The sequence below is a fragment of the Sorex fumeus genome, unplaced genomic scaffold (genome assembly GCF_029834395.1).
Source record: "Sorex fumeus unplaced genomic scaffold, SorFum_2.1 ptg000086l, whole genome shotgun sequence".
In the NCBI taxonomy this organism is placed as follows: Eukaryota; Metazoa; Chordata; class Mammalia; order Eulipotyphla; family Soricidae; genus Sorex; species Sorex fumeus.
In genome coordinates, this window is record NW_026606143.1 from 38530119 (window position 1) to 38550190 (window position 20072).

A 20072-nucleotide genomic window follows, 5' to 3' on the forward strand; every position below is an offset into this window, starting at 1 on the left:
CCGGAGTTCTGACATCCATCGACGATCAAGAATCAGGGATGCTGTCTCGTTTGCCAAGGTGTCAAAAATCAGATGGGCTGGTCACGTAATGAGATTTAAGGACGACCGCTGGACTAGAGCTGTTACTGACTGGATTCCACGGGATGTCAAAAGACCTCGTGGCCGCCCACCTACCAGATAGTCAGACTTCTTCATCAAGATCATGAACGATCGGTTTGAGGCTCTTCATGTTCCTAGAGCGAACAGACGCCATTGGGCTACACTAGCACGTGACAGGGACAAATGGAGACATTACTGGCGCCCGCTCGAGCAAATCAACGACTAACGGGAAGTTAAGTGATTAGTTTAAAATAAACTTGATCCTACCAGTATGTTCTTTGATGGCCTACCTCTCCCACTGAGAATTTTCTGCCTTTCTTAACACAAGGCCCGGGTACTGGTTTGCTTCTAAAAGATGAGATCGCCATCAAAGGCACAGCATACAAACTATATCAGTGAAAAACCCACAATTTGTTTGATCAGTATGTCTGCCCAAAGCAAGCTTAGAACAACAAACACACAGACGCACATATCTTTGATAGCAAGTCACTCAACTTTGTTCACATTCACTCATTAGGTGACCAGATAAAAAAGTCTCCACTTACTTTCACTAAGTCTGACACTAAGTATCTCCTCCAAGAGCCATGAGCTTAGCATCTAAATTTAGGGCATGGGAGGAGTTGTGGCACAGAAATGAGGCATGATTACAAGTAAGATCAGTTCTGCTGCTGGGTATGATGAAATGTGAACTTACATCATTTTCAAAAGAATGGAGACCACAATAGTACTGCGGGCAGGGTGTTTGGCTTGCATGTAACTGACTCAGGTTCGGTCCCTAGCAACCCATATGGTCCCCCGAGCCCACCAGGAGTGATCCCTGAGCACAGAGTCAGGAGTAAACCCTGAGCATCACTTGGTGCGGCAACAACCCCCTGCCCCCAAGTTAAGAATAAAGACACCAGTCAAATAACCACAGTGGAAATGCATTAGACTTTAATCTCTAATATCTAACATTATTGCTTCAGGGAAACCCCCCCCAACCAAGAATACAATGCTAATTACATAAAAATATACACATACAAAAAGTAGTTCTCCATTTTCCCAGGAAAAGAAACCAGTAACTTCTAGAATCTTCAAGTGTTTTAATCAAAGTCTTGGTCATTTCATTCATTAGCTCTGTCACTTACATGTTTAAGTTAAACATTAAACCACCTTGACAATTTATAAATGTCAGGTGTCAATATTGAGTAAATAAATTCTTCCACAAGTGGATGTGTCCCTTCTCCCACCCACTAAAGAAGCAGCAATATAGGTTAGTTTCATGTATAAGTAGATGATCCATTGCTGCGAATGCTAACTCTCTTCTCTACCCCGTGCTCACTTCCGTGTGTGTGTGTATGGGGGGTGAATTGGTTAGAACACACGGGCCACCTCTACCGATCAACAGCAAGAGGAGCTAGGCTTGGGCTTCCGGTGGAGACTGACTGTGTCTGTCTGAATCAAGTGATCTGACCTATCCTCGGTAGCCAGGACTCTCCGAACTGCTTCCTCAAAGGCTGCTGTGACATTGGTGGCATCTTTTGCACTTGTTTCAAAGTAAGGGTAGTCGCCGTTGTCTCTGCACCAGGCTTGGGCTTCTTCCGCGGACACTTGCCGTTCGCTTATGTCAACCTTGTTACCCAAAATCACAAAAGGAAAGTTCTCGGGCTCTTTCACATCTGCGTAATATATGAATTCTTTCTTCCAGTTACTCAAGTTCTGGAAGCTTTGCGAATCATCGACACTGAAAGTAAGCAGGCAACAATCAGAACCTCTGTAGAAGGGCGTCCGCAGGCTTCTGAACCGCTCCTGGCCGGCTGTGTCCCAGATCTGCAAGGTAACAAAATGTCCATCCACCTCCAAATCTTTATTTAAAAATTCGACACCTATTGTATGGAAGAGCTGGGTATCAAATTTATTAGTCACGTATCTGTTCATGAGAGAACTCTTTCCAACTCCACCATCTCCAAGGAGAATCACTTTAAAAAGCGATGATTTTCCTGCCATTATTAGTCTCAAGATCAAGACTTCGGAGCCCTGGAAAATACAGACAAAAGTAGCACGTTACATTCCTTTGGACCTGGACACCACTCTCCAGAATTCTACATGTACTGGGGCTGGAACAATAGCACAGTGGGTAGGGCACTTGCCTTGCACACAGCCGACCCGGGTTTGATTCCCAGCATCCCATATGGTCCCCCGAGCACTGCCAGGAGCAATTCCTGAGTGCATGACCCAGGAGTAATCCCTGGGCATCGCTGGGTGTGACCCAAAAAGCAAACAAAACAAAACAGAACAAAAAACCAAAAAAAACCCCACAAAACTATACTAGTACTGCTGCTCAAAGGAAAGAGAACACTGGACCCAATTCCCTTCTGCACAGGCATAGTGAGGGACAAGGCTGTCTTTGGCCCAGCACCCAAGCACGCGCCGCACTTAACACGCCGAGAGCTGAGGGCTGCCTCTTCCCTTCCTCAGCTGAAACTCGCAGCCCCGAGGCTCAGTCTGAGCTCCAAAGCGCAGGCCCTTCTTCACTGCCCCCTCTCCTCACAATAAGCACTTGCCACCATTTGTTGGAGATGCAATAAGAGACGCCAAGGAGGCAAGTTTCTGTAACAATGTCAAACCGTCCTTAGCTGGCACCATGGCAGAGCTCACTGCTGCCTCTCCTCTGGCGCCAGGGCTTTCTCTTCACCCTCTGCTCTCTCGCCTCCAAAGCTATCACCATAGGAGCAGGGAAGTAGGGAAGCAGAGTTAGCGCTCACAGCTCTGGCTGGGAACCAACACAGGCCAACCACCAAGGAAACGCCCCTAGGCTCTTCCGCAGGAAGTTTTTCATACGTTATCTAGCTCTATTCTACCCCTAAGGCTTCTTTGGGCAACTCCGACTCTTGGAGAGAATTATGAAAGTGTGCTGATGCTCCCGAGTTAAGGGAGAATGAAGTAAACCTGAAAGGAAAAGCAGTTGTTAGCCCAACCCTCGAGGGAAAGCCCTGGGCAGGATCAAACACTTTCCAACACCACCGGCAGTCTATGGGGAGCGAGAGTTCAGGACGCCTGCTGTCAGGTGCTGCTGAAAACAGGGTTCCGATTTGGTTAATTTTACTGTGGAAATCTCGAATACAACACAAACATTCACTGAGTAATGAGAACAATGTCAAGAAACGCCAGGACCTTGGCCAAGTAGCAACTTATGGCTGATCCTCGCTCTGACACTGTTCGTTCTCCCTTCTTCCCAGTCATTCTGAAGCCAAGTATGCCTTACCCTTAGTAGCTATTTCAGGACTAAGTGCTCTAGGTACATTCGAATGTGTAGACACAAACAACCTTTTGAGTACAACTTAAGAGAACCGCCCGCGATGGTGAAAAGTCCCCTGGCTAGCCTATGCACTGCGGCAGTCACTAGCCGCGTGTGGCGAGGCGTGAGGAACTGAATTTTAACTTTCGTCCGATTTGGAGAGCTAAAGAGCCAGCAGCTATATTGGATGGCTCCACTCTTCCGTAAAAATGGTAATTAACTTGGGCATGAAAGAAAGAGAAGGTAATCAAGAAATGAACAACACTGCCGGGATGAATTCAGAAGAATCACTGCAGCGGAATCGATGTGACTGCCTCCTGGAGAAATGCTACAGTGACCCAGTGACCTGTGCTGTGCGAGGGTCCTCCAAGCCCGCTACCTACTGCACAATACCAGCAACACATGTGGCAGTTTCTCTCCCTGACTCTTACTGGCTCCTTTCCGTTACTGGCACAATCATGACTCCAGTCCAAACAATGTCCATTGGCCAATGGAAGTGTGCAGTGATGACTGCGCCGGCACCTTGAATACTTTTTCCATTTCCGAAGCACTGCTCTCGGCCCAGAGCCTGACTAACTTTTAATATGAAGAAGGAAATCAAGGGGCTGGAGTGATAGCACAGCGAGGAGGGCGTTTGCCTTTGCACGTGGCCGACCCAGGTTCAGTTCCCAGCATCCCATATGGTCCTCTGAGCACTGCCAGGAGTGAATCCTGAGTGCAGAGCCAGGAGTCAGCCCTGAGCATCACCGAGTATGACCCAAAAAGCAAAAAAAAAAAAAAAAAGGAAACCAAAACCAAAACCTTTCACTTGAGGACATAGTTACAAGGCACTAAATCCATTTTAATTCTCTCTGTTCTTATTTAATTGACTTCAACTTATGAGAGGACTGACAAAACCAAAAAGGCAGAGTAACTACTCTGACTGACATGGGAAAAGCGTTGTCTAAAGCCTCATTCTTTTGTGGGCCACACTCAACAGTGCTCAAGGCTTACCCCTGTTTCACAAGGCTTACCCCTGGTTCACATTTATAGATGACTCCAGGTGGGCTTTGGGGACCATACAGGGTGCCAGGTCTCGAACTCTGATCGCCTGCAGGCAAGTACTCACTGTAGCTTGGCTCTGCCTCCCAAAGCCTCCATCTTTAGTGGATCTCCAGAGATGCAGGTCTAAGTCTGAGGTTTTTTTTTTTCTTTTCGGGTCACACCTGATGATGCTTAGGGGTCACTCCTGCCTCTGCATTCAGAAATTACTCCTGGCAGAGCACTGGGACCATACAGGATACCAGGGATCGAACCCGGGTTGCCCATGTGCGAAACAAGCGCCTTACCTGCTGTACTATGGCTCAGATCCCCTAAGTCCAACGTCAAAGGCAAAACTGCCCCAGACACTTCATTCCTTCAGCTCTCTCGGCTCACTGCTTCAGCAGTTCAGAAACTTGCTCGGCTCATACACACACACACACACACACACACACACACACACACACACACACACGCCATCCCACAGGCACCACGCTTCTGCCCGTGATCCCAGCTGGTGTGGCTCCACTTACCTCACTGCTGGGCTCTCGGAATCCAATCCCTTACCAACACTGGGGACCTGTCCCCAGTGCTCCCCCCCCCCCAATCTGTGCTGGTTCTTTCATACGATGTTTAGGATACATAAACATAAAAGGTCGATGTTAGATGAAGAGGGGGAAGACATGGGTGCAATTCTCGGCCATCACTTAACCCCCAGCTTTAAGTCTTAAGCTGCCATGCTACTCACAAAGTTTGATTGCATAGCACTGCAATATTAGGTTCGGGCTGGAGTGACAGCACAGTAGGTAAGGCGTTTGCCATGCACTCAAGCCGACCTGGGTTCGATTCCTCTGTCCCTCTTGGGGAGCCCAGCAAGCTACTGAGAGTATCCCGCCCACATGGCAAAGCCTGGCAAGCTACTGTGGTGTATTCAAAATGCCAAACACAGAAACAAGTCTCACAATGGAGATGTTACTGGTGCTCGCTTGAGCAAATTGATGAACAACGGGAGGACAGTGCTACAGGACAGTGCTACAGCAAATAAGCCAGATTATACAACGTAACAATCTCAAACCAGATGACTAGGTAGACACATTTACCAAACTAACTTTTGGAAATTCTGAGACCTAGGGTTTATAATGTTATTTCTTCAACAGTGTCAAGGATCAAACCCAGGGCTTTGCATATCTGAGGCAGGCATGCTATCTCCCCAGTCTGAGAGACTTAAATTTTAATTTATCAAAGAACTTTGTTAGTTCTTTTTAGAATGTAGAGATTTCCTAGTATGCACTGATCAAATAAAATCTGGGGCACAGTAGACTCATATGCCAGGAGATAGGGTTAATTTTCCAATTTCACACCTGCATCTTAAAGCCTCCTGGGTATCTTACTTGAGCACACTTATTTGCTGAAACAGCTAATATGTACGTGAACATCTCTAAATCCATTGCAGAGTTGTGCATAAGATTGCATGATAATACAGATAATTCTATCGACCCTCTTGTTATTTCCCACTGACATCTGAAGAAAGCTAACTGCATTGGATCTATACGTTTACATACCATCAGTTTACAGACATCAAATGTTCCCCTGCATATGAAAGGACAAAAAGTTTTTTCAGAGAATCTTCAGTATAAGCTGAATATTTTCAAAATTTACCTTAAAAAGTAAAGTGAGGTCCCTTAAGTTCCACAGCTAAGAAAAAGTGCCCACAGGCAATAATCCTCATCCAAGGTTAAACGATGGGTTCAGCAAGTTGGTAAAATTTGTGGATGGAATCTGAATAAGAAAAGCATATGACATAGTTCAGAAGTGTCCCCTTCCCTTAACGTTTCAGTTCATTATCCTAATCTGCAAAGGAAAATCAGGATACTCACCTTAGCAGAGTATGCTCGTTTTCCTAACTTTAAGAGTAAAGCAGAGAATTAAAACTTAAAAGAGATGAGTTCGATGAACTTAAAAGGAAAACCACACCTGGAAGTTTCCATGATCACTTGCAGGCTGCTTTTCAAGGTTGTTCAGCGGCCCACCCGGCCCACCCTTCTCAGAGGCTTAAGCTTTGCAGTAAAATGGCATGAAAAGGAAAATTTTAAAACCTCACCCACTCCTCAAAACCTGCCCACATCGGAGCGCCGCAGAACAGTGCCCAGGTGATTGCCACCAGCTGCTGCCCCGTGCTCTGCACAGCTGTTCACAGAACAGCCGTGAGGTCCAACTGTGCATGCCAGCTGAAGACCACTGTCCCGGAGAAATCACATTCCAGCGGCTAAAATGAACAGCCGTAAGGACAGGCAGCAATGCCAGGCAGACAGCAAAGCAGGGAGCTGCCTCAGTTCTGGGCACTGGGTAGCAGGGGCAGAGACCTGTGGGCCAGCACGGGGGCTGGAACAAAGACCATCCAGCATGCACATACCTGTCGGGAAGCCCCGCTCGGACTGCAGGGAAGGATTTCACCACAGCACCGGGTTCATTCCAGGAGCACGGCGTGATTCTGGGGAATGAACAGAGATGGCCCGTGACCAGCAGGCTTCCTTAACGGCCCCCTCTCCCTCAGATTCTGGGAAGAGGCACGGGCATAAAGAATGGGAGGCTTGATGCCGTGTGCAAGCAGCCATCAGGTGGCGAGGGTGCCAAGGCCAAGAGACAAGACGCCAGGCAGCCCCCCCCGCCCCCCCTAGCTTGGAGCATCCTTGTGGGCCTTCTATACACAGCACTCTTGAACCTTCAGTCAACAGCGGGTGGGAGGGTGTAGAACGTTTGGGGTGAAGAACGGCAACAGGAGAGATTCACTGCATTCACTCTTCTCAAGTCTCACCGTTACACCCAGGAGGACACAGACGCTGGCGTGCCATTGCTTGCTGGCAGCCCCACAGCTAGTAACAGCTGTGAGAGGGCTGAATGTGGCCAGCTGAGCAAAGCCCAGCAGTGGGCAGCACCCTTGACCCCCCCACCGGCCTTTGTTTTTTCCTTTTTCTGTAGCAACGGCAGGTAGAATGAAGATGAGCACTTACGAAGGTGAAGTCTTCAGGTGGCTCAGCTCATTTCAAGATTGGCCCCCGGACCAGAGTGGTTAAGGCGCTTGCTTTGCTTGCAGCTGACCCAGGTTCGCTCCCCAGCACCCCACGGAGTTCCCCAAGCCCCTCCAAGAGGGATCCCTGAGCACAGTGTGAAGAGTCAGCCCTGAGCACAGCCAGGGATGGCCCCAAACTCAAAAGACATCGACTTAATAAGGCATATTTAAGTGTTCCCGGTTTCTCTTTCGTAGTTTGACATGCGTTTCCAATGAAACAGGAATCAAATGTTGCCAGAACTCAGGGGGCGCCATGTTCCATGGATTGGTGGGAGGAGTTTTTCCCCAAGTTCTAGAGTGCCCACAGTGTGCTGTACAATAGGGGTGCAAGCCGCCCCCACTCCTCTCTGGTGGAGCACGTAGTTGGGGAGGTGGCAGTCTGCAAACCAACCCATGCAGCAAGTTCTATAAATCAGAGTGTGAACAACATCATGACTATTCTACCCCCCCCCCCAAAGAGTATCTGGTAAAGGGGAGTTGTGTGGCTATGCCAGGACTTACACAGCCTAGGACTACAAGTATTGGCAGCCAAAATTAGGCCACAGAGACAACTCAAAAAGCTGGTATTGCAGGGGTGGAGGTAGGGGCCGAGGTACAACCTCTGGCAATGAGCTCTGCGCATCTCCAGCAGCGACACTGGAACACTGAGCCGGGAGTAGCCACTAGCTCAGCCAAGTGTGGCCTCAAAGAAAAAGCTTCTAGAATTAAAAATTTCCACAGAGCTACAAATGATCTCCATGTCCCTTCAGTGTGCCCTCTTAACAAATCCACTACATAGACAGGCACAGTACATGTCACATACAGCAGGCACCGACCAGATGGGCAAGCCAGCCAGGTCGGCCACCAGCTGGGAGGAAAATGAACCATGTTTTCAGAGGCTACTTAAAAAAAGGAGGACACTGGGGGCTGTAGCAATAGTACAGCAGGTAGGGCGCTTGCCTTGCACACAGCCGACCTGGGTTCGATTCCTAGCAGCCCATATGCTCCCCCAAGCACCTCCAGAAGTGATTCCTGAATGCAGAGTCAGGACTCAGCCCTGAGCATCGCCGGGTGTGACCCAAAACTTGAAAAAAAAAAAAGGACACTGTATGTCAATCCAGATGTTTTACAACTAACTTTTCTACTGTGTACTTAGGAGCAGCTTATCAGGAAAACCTTCTCCAACCCCTCACTGGCTCCCAAAGCTGTGAAGATCACCAAGTGGGAGTCCAAGCCAAGTATAAAGAATGGAAATGGTGATGTGGATTGCGGGTGACCATCTGAGAGCCTGGAGATGGGGCTCAAATGGTACAGCACACAATTGGCATGCATGAGGCCCCGAGTTCAATCCCCAGAAGTACATGCTGCCCTGCACTGTCACGAGTGGCCTCAGAACCCCAACCACTGCTGGAGATGCCCCCCCAATAATAATTTAATAACCAAAATTCTTTAAAGGTGAGCTTCCTTTTATTGGTCATGGAGCTAATTGACTCTATTCTTCCCAACTAAATCCACTGGTTTTATTGATTGTGCAGGATTCTGAGTGTAGCGATCAATGAGCAGGCCAGACTTGAGTCGAAGCCTGTCCCAGTTATATCCTGACACTCATAGGGAGTCCCACACCTCTCACAGGCATTTACAACCCAGCTCAGCCCTTATCTTCTCAGGGAGGGCCCTGCCTCCACGGCTCTGAAAATCTTAGTCACACAAAGGCCTTGCTCGGATGACCTCATCCGGGAAGACTTCAGTGGCCACCCAAAGAAATCGAATCTGTCTTCCCCCGCCCCCTTGGCTCTCATCGCCATCCCCACACCTTTACAGCTCTCGCACTGGCTTATGGTCCTGCGGAAGTTGGGCCGTGTGTAGGTTCTAAGGGCAACTCCCTGGGCGGAGCTGCCCAATGGTATTCATTCAATTCTGCAACATGTTATACAAAGTGGCCCAGAGGTAAGATAACCAAGTAAATGCAAAATCGGCAACAAAGTAAATGATTTCCTCATTTAGTCTTTGTTATTCTGTTCCTACTTTTCTTTTGATACTTTCCATTTTTCCGATTCTTTGTTTTTCTACTCAGGTCATTGCCAGTGTCATTCAAATGTGTGAGAATGGATTAAAAAATGATACTTGCTTGCAAGTCTAATGGGGGAACCACTTAAAAAGAAGTACAGTTGACTACAATAGGGAGCTGGCTGACATTTCTCTAGAAATTTGCCTAACGCAGAAGTGACCTGGTCCATAAACTGCTCTTCTTACAACTGCAGGTTTTGAAACACATAGTTTTTAACACCTTGACTAGCTCTCACTTCCAAAACCCTAAACTGAATTCATCACTCCTGGTCCAAATTTAGAAACTATTTTTTAAACAAAAAAAAAATCACATGTTCCTTCTGCACTGACCCTGAAATGTCTTAAAGACAAACCACTTATTTCATTTCATTTAGTTTCAACTCAGAGCTTGAGAAACAGTCTCAAAGATACTATCCAGAAAAACAGAAGCATAGGTAATTCAAAATCCTTTCTAGTGTTGCTTGAGCTCCTTGTCTTGATTAAATGTCTCACTTAACAGCTAATGAAGTTCCAGTTTCAGGTCTTCCTGGCTCTCTTGTTGAAAGTATATGAGGAAGCAGCAAGGCAAGCAAATCTGAAGTCCTAAGGATGCTATCTCTACAGCAAAATGTTGAAACTGACTCCCACTTCTGCCGCCGCCCAAATTACTAAGAGAACAGATCAGTTGGAGAAAAGACTCTTCAAAGGAAGTACTTAGTTGATATTCTCTCCCATAGAAATCTAGTGAAAAAAAAAAATAGAATCAAACCATACTAGGGCATTGCCAGCAGCAGGCCCTATTAAAGGAGTGGCCATAAATATTCTTTTTTTTTTTGCTTTCTGGGTCACACCTGGCAATGCACAGGAGTTACACCTGGTTCATGCACTTAGGAATTACTCTTGGCGGTGCTCGGTAGACCATATGGGATGCTGGGAATCGAACCTAGGTCAGCTGCGTGCAAGGCAAACGCCCTACCCGCTGTGCTATTGCTCCAGCCCCCTTTATTTTTTATTTTTTGGCTTTTTATTTTAGTGGCTACCACTAATGTTATAGTGGAGCTTTAAAATTGCTCAGATACAGTACTGTTATTTATTTTTTCCTTTTAATGTGTACTCTTCTTAGAAATTATAAAAAATATTTTCTAAGATTGATGATTTTTGGAACATCTCATCTCTTTCAGAGATAATAGTTAGATTTTTATTTACCTCTATGTCCAAAGGGAATTAAATATAGGCAGAAAATATAGGAAAACAAAAGAATAAATGTTATTTTAATATATAAATATTAAATATTTATAAATATTCTTGCTTAAAGATGAGTTCACTAATTTAACTTTCAATTGTGGCTGGATATAGTAGAACAGGTAGGGTTTGCACACTTCCAACCTGGCAAAAACCGACCTGATTTCTGGCATCCCATAAGGTCCTCGGGGCCCCACCGGGCGTGATCCCTGAATGCAGAGCCAGGAGTAAGCCGTGGGCACTGCCAGGTGTGGTCCAAGAGTAAAAACAAAACATACACATATAATTTTGCTTAAAATAAGGCACTTCTGTTGTCAGTCATGGTGACTAATCATTAACAGTTCTGGAGGATTGGAAAGGGAGAAAAGGAGAAAACTCGTGTTCTTTACCTGTTTTGTCCAACAAATACGGCAACCAGCAACTATATTCGGCTTCTGAGCACTTCCAATGAGACTGATTTAACCAAGGAACTGGGTTTCTCATTTCATTTCGTTTTACTTAGCTTATATTTAAATCGCTACCTGCGTACTGTATTGCACAATTGAAGTTTAGAGGGTGCTAAACTGAGGACCCACCAAGAAGCAGTGGGGGGTTGGAAGGATGATGCACCCCTAGAACCCTAGGTGAAATAAGGATGCGTGCATGGCTGCAGTGATAGTGCTTGAGGTCTCCTCTGGAAAGAGTGAAATAGGTGTCATCAGATTCTGGACCTCATCAAACGATCAAGGTATAATTGCGTCGTTCATGTACTTCAAGAGTTCCATTTGTGTTGCTCATAATAGCCACAGGACTTTGATCTTACAGCATCATTAATTTACCACTCTCAGCTTTGACACTTGACTAATACTGCACAGAAACTATGACAGTCAGGGAACCTGAGAATCTGGGAGGGAAGATAGCATTTTGTTCTTTGTTTTGCTCCCGGAGGTCCTTGGAAGGGACAGACATACACTTACCTGTAAAGGGCCCTAAAAAGATCTGGCGAATAAAAAAAATCAGAGTGGGGCCATTCTAAGGTTGCACTTTGGGGAAAGGGAAGAAATCAACAACGGTCATAAGACAGGAATGCTGGAAATTAAGCTGGGTAGTTCAGGAAGAGAAATGAATGAGGAAAGAAATGGATTTGACCGTGCATGTTGGAAAAATATACTGAAGCAGCAAAACGTGCTCTGGTCTAACTGGCAGGAACACTCAAGCTAGAGAGGAAAGCGGGTGTCTTTCATTTACAGCAGGGAAGGAGCCGAAGGACTCCAGACAGACCCAGTTCCATACAATCCTCCAGTTCTGCAGCTCTGGAGGCAGGAAGCCACAGTCAAGTGAAGCTTCTGTTAAGAGCAAGAGGAGTGGGCCCATCTCAGGAGGCCAGCTCTCCGTCTGGTATAGAAGATCCAGATTAGAGGAGGCCACTTGTTAAAGAAGGCGCAAAACCAACATATGTTTACCTCATACGAAAGTTTACCTCATCCCCCTGTTCCATTGGTGATGCCTCAGTTTATCCCCATCAAGGTACTGAGGTGGGCTTCGTTTACAAAAACAACTTTCCAGGGACTAGAGACAGAGTACAGCGGGTAGGGTACTTGCCTTTCACATGGCCGACCTGGGTTCAATCCCTGGCATCCCATATGTTTCTCCAAGCACCGCCAGGGTTCCTTCTGGTTCTGAGTGCGGAGCCAGGAGGAACCCCTGAGAATGGCCAGGGATGACACCCCCCCCCCAAACAAGAAAGTTTTCCAGGGGCTGGAGAGAGAGGACAGCAGTTAAGCGTCTGTCTCAGATTCGATCCCCAGCACCCTATATGGTCGGTCCTCTGAGCCCTGCCAGGAGTGACCCCTGAACAAAGAGCCAGAAGTAAACCCTGAGCACTGCGGGTTGTGGCTTCCAAATCAAAACAAGAAAGAAGTTCCAAGCCCAGAGCAGCTCGGCCAGCGCTGCCTACTTCACCTCTCGGCCCCAACAACCCTCCAGCGGCCACTGTGTTGTGTGCTCCACTGTTGGCCCACAGAGGTCTCGGGAGACCCTGGGCCAAGCCGAGGCCTTCTTCAGTCTGCAGCTCAATGCCCCAGGGTCCTCGTCGCCCTAAAAGGGAGTCAAAAGAAAAATGCTTCTCTGAGAACTTCAAAGCTTAGACTGCAAGCAGGAGCATAGTTCCCGGAGTCAAACAGCCCCCAAGCACCGCGTGGTTCCCCAGCATCCTTCGGAGAAGCATCTAGCTCCCTCATCTGTAGCCTGGATGGACAGGACAGCAAAGCCCAGAAAAGCACTCAATGTTTACTGAAGCTGAACGAGGAGACGGAGTTTCAACGGGAAGAGTGTCCTGAGTACTGCCGCGCATCTAGCGGGAAGGAGGCAAGTGTCAGGCAGGACTAGGCAGCATCAATTCCTCTACTAGGGTTAAACCTCCTTGAAAACGCTTCCTACTTACTCATCCGTCAAAGTGGCAGGGTGAGAGTTACACCTTCCCTCAACTCTCCCTCAATTCAACAGAAGGCTCCCATTTCTACAAAGTTCTTTTTTGGGTTTTTTTTTTTTTTTGCTTTTTTGTGTCACACAAGGGTTACTCCTGGCTCTGCACTCAGAAATTACTCCTGGTGGTGCTCGGGGGAACATATGGGATGCTGGGAATCGAACCCACGTCGGCCGCGTGCAAGGCAAACGCCCTCCCCATTGTGCTATCACTCCGACCCCTCTACCAAGTTCTTAAAGGAGGTGCAGGAAAGGCTACCCACCCCGTTTTCCTGAGATATTCAAAACAGTCTTTCCTAAAGCCCCCCTGACCCTCTCTCAGGGCCCAGCATGAATTCCAAGCCTTTTAATAACATGGTCACCTGGCTCCCGGGGGCTGGTTCAAATTGAACACGGTGAAAACCAAGCTACCTGGCTGACCCCGCTTCTGTCACGCACACAGGAAACACCAGCCACCGGGGACCGGGGATCGCCTCAGCTACAGCACGGAGCCCCTGCCAACCACCTGCCATCTGGACCCCGGCACTCACTTTTCTCCCGGCTGGTCGACAGGGCCTCCCAAACTCACGCTGTCTCCCCAGTGACAGCAAAGGGCTAAACATGTCCCCCAAAGAAAACGCCTATCGAGCTGCACAGCCGCAAAGTAGTGCAGTTGGGACAAACGGCAGAGGAGAAACTTGAGTCCAGGAAGGAGAAAGCCAGTTTCCACAGTGGACCCCAGGAGACACCCTAAGGAAAGGCCCGCAGAGCCCTCCCCCCACTCCCTGGCCCTGAGAACAGCCAGGCTGAAAGCCTGGGGCTCCCCAACCCCCCTCCTGCAGTCACGAAGGTCCTCCCGCCCCTCCTGAGATGTTAGCATCTTCCGGCTGCAGTTTCTGGGTGGAAGGGAGGCAGAGAAGGGCACAGTTTCTACAGGCCGACCTGGGGGAGGGAACTCCAAGCCAGATGACAATTAAAACCCACTTGGAGCCTTTATCTCCTTTCCGCTCCAGCCCGAGAAGGTAATTGAAAACACATTTCCAAGGCCGGGGCTTGCCCAACGGCCTGCGGCTGTGGCCACGGTAGACCCCCAGGGGCAGGCCTACGGAGGACCTGCGTTTCTTAGGGCGGGGGGCACAGGAGCACTGTTGAGCTGACACCCGCAAACCTATGCTCCGGGGAGCACCCACCTCCCCACCAGGAGCCAGTGCAGCATTCCTTCCGAGAAGCCCGCCTCAGTGCCGAGCTGGGTTTTCTCCGGTCTGCAGTGATGCAAAGCTCCCGGGTGGCAGTACAAAATGAATATGGCCCCAGACAGAGGGGGGATGGCAGAAGGAGCCCAACCCCGCAGCGTTTCATTTAGGAATGCATTCCGGAGTTAGACGCTGCAGGCCCAGAAGTGCGGTCCTAAGCAAGGCGCCAGTGTGAAGCTGCAGGCGCCTGCGCAGACGCCGACTTCTGACATCTGAAACCCGTTCAATCATTTAAGCGTTCCTCTAGCTGTGAAAAGTTCTGAAAGCCGGGGCTCAAAGGAGTAGTCTGGAAGGCTTTTTTCACAGACTTCTCTAGCCGTGATTAAAAGTGATTAAAACAGCCGCTCTTCTGAGATGGGACCTTCGGGGAATGCCCTGTGCCTCTGGACCCAGACACCCAATCTGATTCCCAAGAAGCTGGAAGCAAGTCTCAGAGCCGTCGCTGTACGCTCTCCCTCACACTTGCCCAGTGACTATAGAGAGGCTGTTCCTGACCGTTTCTCCACTCTCCGCTCTGTGTCAAACGATAGCCAGGCCTGGCCCGGAGTGGGGTCCGTGCTCAGATGCCCAGCAGTGAGGGTCTCTTGCAGGAAGCTGAATGGGGAGCTCACTCACCAATTATTGCTTCCCAAATGCACTCCCAGGCTGGTCTAGCCTGCCTGCTTGCATCCCTTCCAATTGAGCAACTCTCTCTCTCTCTCTCTCTCTCTCTCTCTCTCTCTCTCTCTCTCTCTCTCTCTCTCTCTCTCTCTCTCTCCTCTCTCGTCAGGGTAAGAGCATTCTACAGCCTGTATCCACCAGTCCCAAAGGAACAAGGAAGAATCCAGACCGTGGAAATAGCCAGAGTCCAACTTCACACGTGTATCAGGATTCATCTTGGGAAAGGCATTTCTCCACATTAGCTACGGAGGCCTGGCACCCCCAGACTCCCGGCAAGCAGGGGCCTGCCCGGCTCCCCACACCAGACAGCTGGGCCTCCTCCACCTACACACCCGAGTCCCCAAGGTCTTTCCCCCTCAGGGTCTCTGACCTCTTGCTTGCATTACAGCTTTGCAACACCCCCCCACCCCGCGTGCCCTGAGTCTACCCTGCAAAAAGATCCTTAATAAATGTTCTTGATTAATGACCTACATAGTCACAGCCCAATTTTCTTGCCCTTGATTTTGACTAACAAACTTATCATCAAGATAGCTTTCATGTGAGACGTGTTTCCTAAGCACGCGTGTGAGAGTGCGCACGCACACACACACACACACACACACACACACATACACACACACACACACTTCTATTAGGCTATTTATTTCTTCCTGCTGCTTAAAAAACAAATTACCTGGGGCAGGACTCTGGCAAGTCAATAATCTGATGTCTCTATGTGGTGTCATATCATCTCCTGGAGATTATAAAGTACAATTGTCCCAGTTTACCAAAAAAAAAAAAAAAAAAGAAAAGAAATGTGGTGACTTCTCTTAGTCAGAAATGTAAGCAAACCACAGACTGAACGAGGCTCCTCTGGAACCAGCATCTGTTTCTCTTGCCCCTTCCCAGAGTAAAGAGCCCCCAGGTGGAAAGGAGACATACTGCTTTGTTAGAGTCCAAGGGAGAGAGAACTGATCTTAGGTGTATGATTTAGCAGGGCCGTCCGCTCACAGCACACAACTCCCAATATGAGTTAGAAAAAACTATTTTGGAGCCGGGGTGATAGGAGAGCTGGAAGGGTGTTTGCCGTGCATGTGGATGACCTGAGTTCGATTCCCGACCCCCCGTATGGTTTCCAGCGCACTGCCAGGTGTGATCTCTGAGCACAGAGCAAGGAGTAACACCTGAGCACCATTGGGTGTGGGTCCCCAAAAAACAAACAACAACAAAGAAAAATCTATTTGTTAGCAAAAATTCATTATCAGCATGAGTCGCCTGAGTCAAAAACCAAAGACAGCCACAAACGGTGCCATCCCGTGAGAATAATGTTTTCACGAGGCTTCCTAAACATTTCTGGTCTTCCCACTCACTCCGCAAATTCAACCCCCCCCCCCCCATAGGAAGGTCCATCTGCCCCCCAGCCTGCTCTGTTAAAGGAAGCAGACATATATAGGATGGTCTGGTCTTGGGCATACTAAAAACAGGCTGGAAAAGGCCAGAAAGATGATGAAAACGGCTTTTAAAAAAATCCCATCTCCTGATCCCAATGAAAAATGCATATGCCACTATTTCTATTGAGGCTTAATTTAAGAACTGCATGCTTAACAAGCACGGCTTCACGGTTGGATTCTTGCAAATATTCCTATGTGGTCAAGCCACAAAGCTATCAAGCACACATCGGGCTTTCCCCCCACCCCACCCCCCATCTCACTGAAGCCAGGCACAGTAAACACCACCATCCGGGCACCTGGTCCCTGACCCCGAAGAGCCCGGGCCATAAATTTTGTTGGAGGACAAAGTCAGAAATGCAGTCATGAGCTCATGACTGTGATTGGATCGTGACCTCTGAGAGGTGGGGACTCCCACAGCCCTTCACCATCACCAGCACCTTTGAATTGGCGCCAGGCAGGCTGCTCGGAAAACGTGGCCGACTGGAGTACAGCAGACGCCAACTCCCTCCCCGCCTTCCCCTCTCGCACTGCTCTGAAGCTATTTTTCATCTGCTAAAGTAAAAAATGTACTGTGATCAGAAATGATTGGCTCACTCTGTCGTCTTCCGAACGAACGAATCCCGTTCTCTTAGTCAAGAGAAACCTCTGCAAGCGCTCACGTTTCCATGGCTTTTGTAACTTTTTAAATTTTCGGCACTGATTTGCAGTAGAGTGAAGGGAAGTGTGTGGTGCGTAGAAGGTTCCTTTCTTAAAGGGATGAGGAGGGATCCTAAAGAGAACAAGAACGTGGCGCGTGAAAAACTAGAGAAGACCTGAAACACGAGCTCAGGCTCCAGCAGGCTGCTCAGCCCCGCAGAGAGATTTTGGGGCACTAGACTCTTTGTTGTGTGGGGGCTCTCCTGTGCATTTTAGGGTGTTGAGCAACAGCTTGGCCCTCGGCCCAATACCTCCCAGCAGCACCCCTCAGGTGCACACTCCAGAAGCCTGCAGTTACTGTCAAATGCCCCTCTTCGGGAACACCTCTCAAAATTCAGAATTCTGGGGCTGAGACACTGCGCAACCAGGGTGCTTGCCTTGCACGCAGCAGACCTGGGTGCCCCTTGCCAGGAGCGATCCCCGCGTGAAGAGTCAGGAGTGAGTCCTGAGCACAGCCCCAAACCAAACCCAACCCAACCCCCAGAAATGCAGAATTCTAGTTTGGAATCCTGGCCTGTTGGTTCAGCCGGTGTGATCAGAGGAAACCATCGTGATCAGAGGAAACCATCGAACTCCTCTATGCCCCCGCAAATTCCTGGTGTGTAAGCAGAGCTAATGGTGCAGACACACTGCTAACAATGAAAGAAAACGATGGAGGTAGAAGATTCAGACACCCCCAAACAACCCGTGGCTACCTGAGAAATAGAATGACTATGAAGTGAGGCGAAAAAGAAACTTTGAGAACCAAAGGGACTTACAGGGTCCTCTGTCCTGTAGTTTCAATGGAAGAAGTGACTGAGAGAGAAAGAAACAAAAAAGAAGAGAGAGTGGCAAAGAGGAAGCAGTGTTCAAATTTTCCCCTCGTCTCCAAGAGCCAGAGTCAGTCTACTCTAACCTCAGAAGGATCAACCCAAACATCCCCAAACCACAAAACTCTCAAAAGCCAACGAGCAACCACCAGCAACCACGCCAAAGCTGTTTTCATAGGAGAGGAAATTTACTACAATGTCTAGACAAAAACGATTGCAAGCAGCAGACTTCTGCCACACCATTGTCTCAGATTTGGGAATCTCAAGAAGATCCAGAAAATTCTGGTCAATAGTGATACCTTCAACGTACGTTTCTAAAATTAAACTAAGCACAGCCTTCTAAAAAGTCCCTGAGTAAATGCTTCTGGGTTTCTTCCATCTTTACAGTTTAAGTGGGTTCAAGGGGCTTAAAAGTCACAGGTAACTCGGGCTTTTTTCTTCCATAATCCTGCCACGCACGGAAAGACAGAGAGGGTTCAAAAGCGAGCAATAAACAAAATCTATCGAATCCTGTCTATTGATCTTATTAGGCGCAGAGATCCTATTAAAAAAAAGACTATGATCACATGACAATTTGGAAACTAGCAGAAAAGTCACTGCTCCAAAGAATCGCGGTCACGGGATGTGTCGTCACTTAACAAAAAGAAAAAAAAAACTAAACACAAACACCCACAAGTTACAAGGTTCGAACAAATCCCCACTTGCCTTTGGACAGACCAAGTTGGAAGAAAGTCAGGCAACCGAGTGGGAAAAAGCTAAAGCTTTGGGCGGGATGAGAATCCGAGCGCGATCAGCCCCCGCTCGGACCGGGCCGGGCCTCCCCTGGCAAACCCCTCACCTGAGCGGCCACGGAGCCAGGAGCAAACGCCTCCCGCGGCAGAAAGCCAGAGGTGGCCGCGCGATCGCCGTGGCGGTCGGTGCCTTTTCTGGGCCTTCTGGGGTCGGGGTGGGATAGGGATTGGGGGGGGGGGGAGGGAGGCCCAGCGCCGGCCAGGCTGGGGGTGCTGGGGAAGGCGCGTTCCCCCCCGGGGATGGAGGGATGCCTCCGATCGGAAGCCGCTGCCTCTCCCGGGTTGCCCGGGATGTGTGTCGGCAATTGTTTGTGCGTGTCGCCTCCCGGGGCGTGTGTGTGTCCCCGCGTGCTCGGGTGTGTCCGCCTCCCCGGGCGTGGAGGGGTGGGAACCCGTCTTTCCTCCTGCGTCAGTCAGTGGGCGGCGGGGTTCGGGGGGGGGGACTGCGGCCGCGCCCCCACCTCCCCGGGGCGTGAGAACGACCCGCGCGGCCTCCCGCCCCGGCTGCCGATCGCCCGCCCGGGCCTCGTGGGTTGCCGTCGAAGCCCCCTCGGACCCTGCCCCGGGACGCAGCCCCGAGCCCCCCCACAGCCGCCCCGAGGGCAGCCCGCGCCACGCTCACCGCGCAGGCGCACGGACGACGACGGCCGGGAGCTCCGGGCCGGCCCGTCCGGGTGCGCTGAGGAAGGCGAGAGGGTCCGGGGGGTCCGGCGAGCAGCAGGCAGTGATGGCGGCGCGGCCCGGGTCCCACTCCAGTGGCGCCCGTCCAGCAGCGAGGGAAGAACATGGCGACGGGGCGGGGCGGGGCCAGGAGGGGGCGGACCTAGGGGCGGGGCTTGGGCCGCCGCGGGGCAGGGGAGGCGGGGCCTGGATTATAGGCTTGGAAAGCTGGAAGCTGAATGGAGGAGGGAGAGGGGCGGGGCCTGGATGGCGAGCCCAAAGGGGCGGGGCCTGGATGGCGAGCCCGTGGGGGCGGGGCCCGGGTGGCGAGCCCGGGGAGGCGGGGCCTGGTGGCGGGGCCCGGGGAGGGGGCGCCTGCATGGCGGGTCCCAAAGTCAGTGTCCACCCGCAGACTCTGGGCAGCCTTCTTGACCTTGTTAGATCCTGGGTGTTCTTTCGGGTCGACTATCTCTCCTAAGGCTTCATTTTTCTCGTCTTAGGCTACAAGTCATCGTCTTCTTTCCTCTGGCTGCGTTTGGGCGAGAGAGCGAGCACGAGATAATAACTTGTCTTGAGAAGTTTATGAAAAGTGGAAACA

At 49.8% G+C, this 20072-nt stretch overlaps 1 protein-coding gene across 1 annotated transcript; it reads right to left on the bottom strand.

Moving 5' to 3' along the window:
* Positions 1–1006: 1006 nt before the first annotated feature.
* Positions 1007–19620, bottom strand: RAB9A (RAB9A, member RAS oncogene family). The gene is made up of 4 exons (XM_056131269.1): positions 19437–19620; positions 6810–6887; positions 6056–6175; positions 1007–2115 (listed from the first exon to the last, which is right to left on the bottom strand). The coding sequence occupies exon 4, from the start codon at positions 2083–2085 to the stop codon at positions 1480–1482; it is 606 nt and encodes a 201-aa protein (XP_055987244.1). The 5' UTR covers positions 2086–2115; positions 6056–6175; positions 6810–6887; positions 19437–19620; the 3' UTR covers positions 1007–1479.
* Positions 19621–20072: the final 452 nt, after the last annotated feature.

Excerpts from the sequence above, each read along its gene's own strand:
- RAB9A (XM_056131269.1), bottom strand. The coding sequence starts at position 2,085 with ATGGCAGGAAAATCATCGCTTTTTAAAGTGATTCTCCTTGGAGATGGT.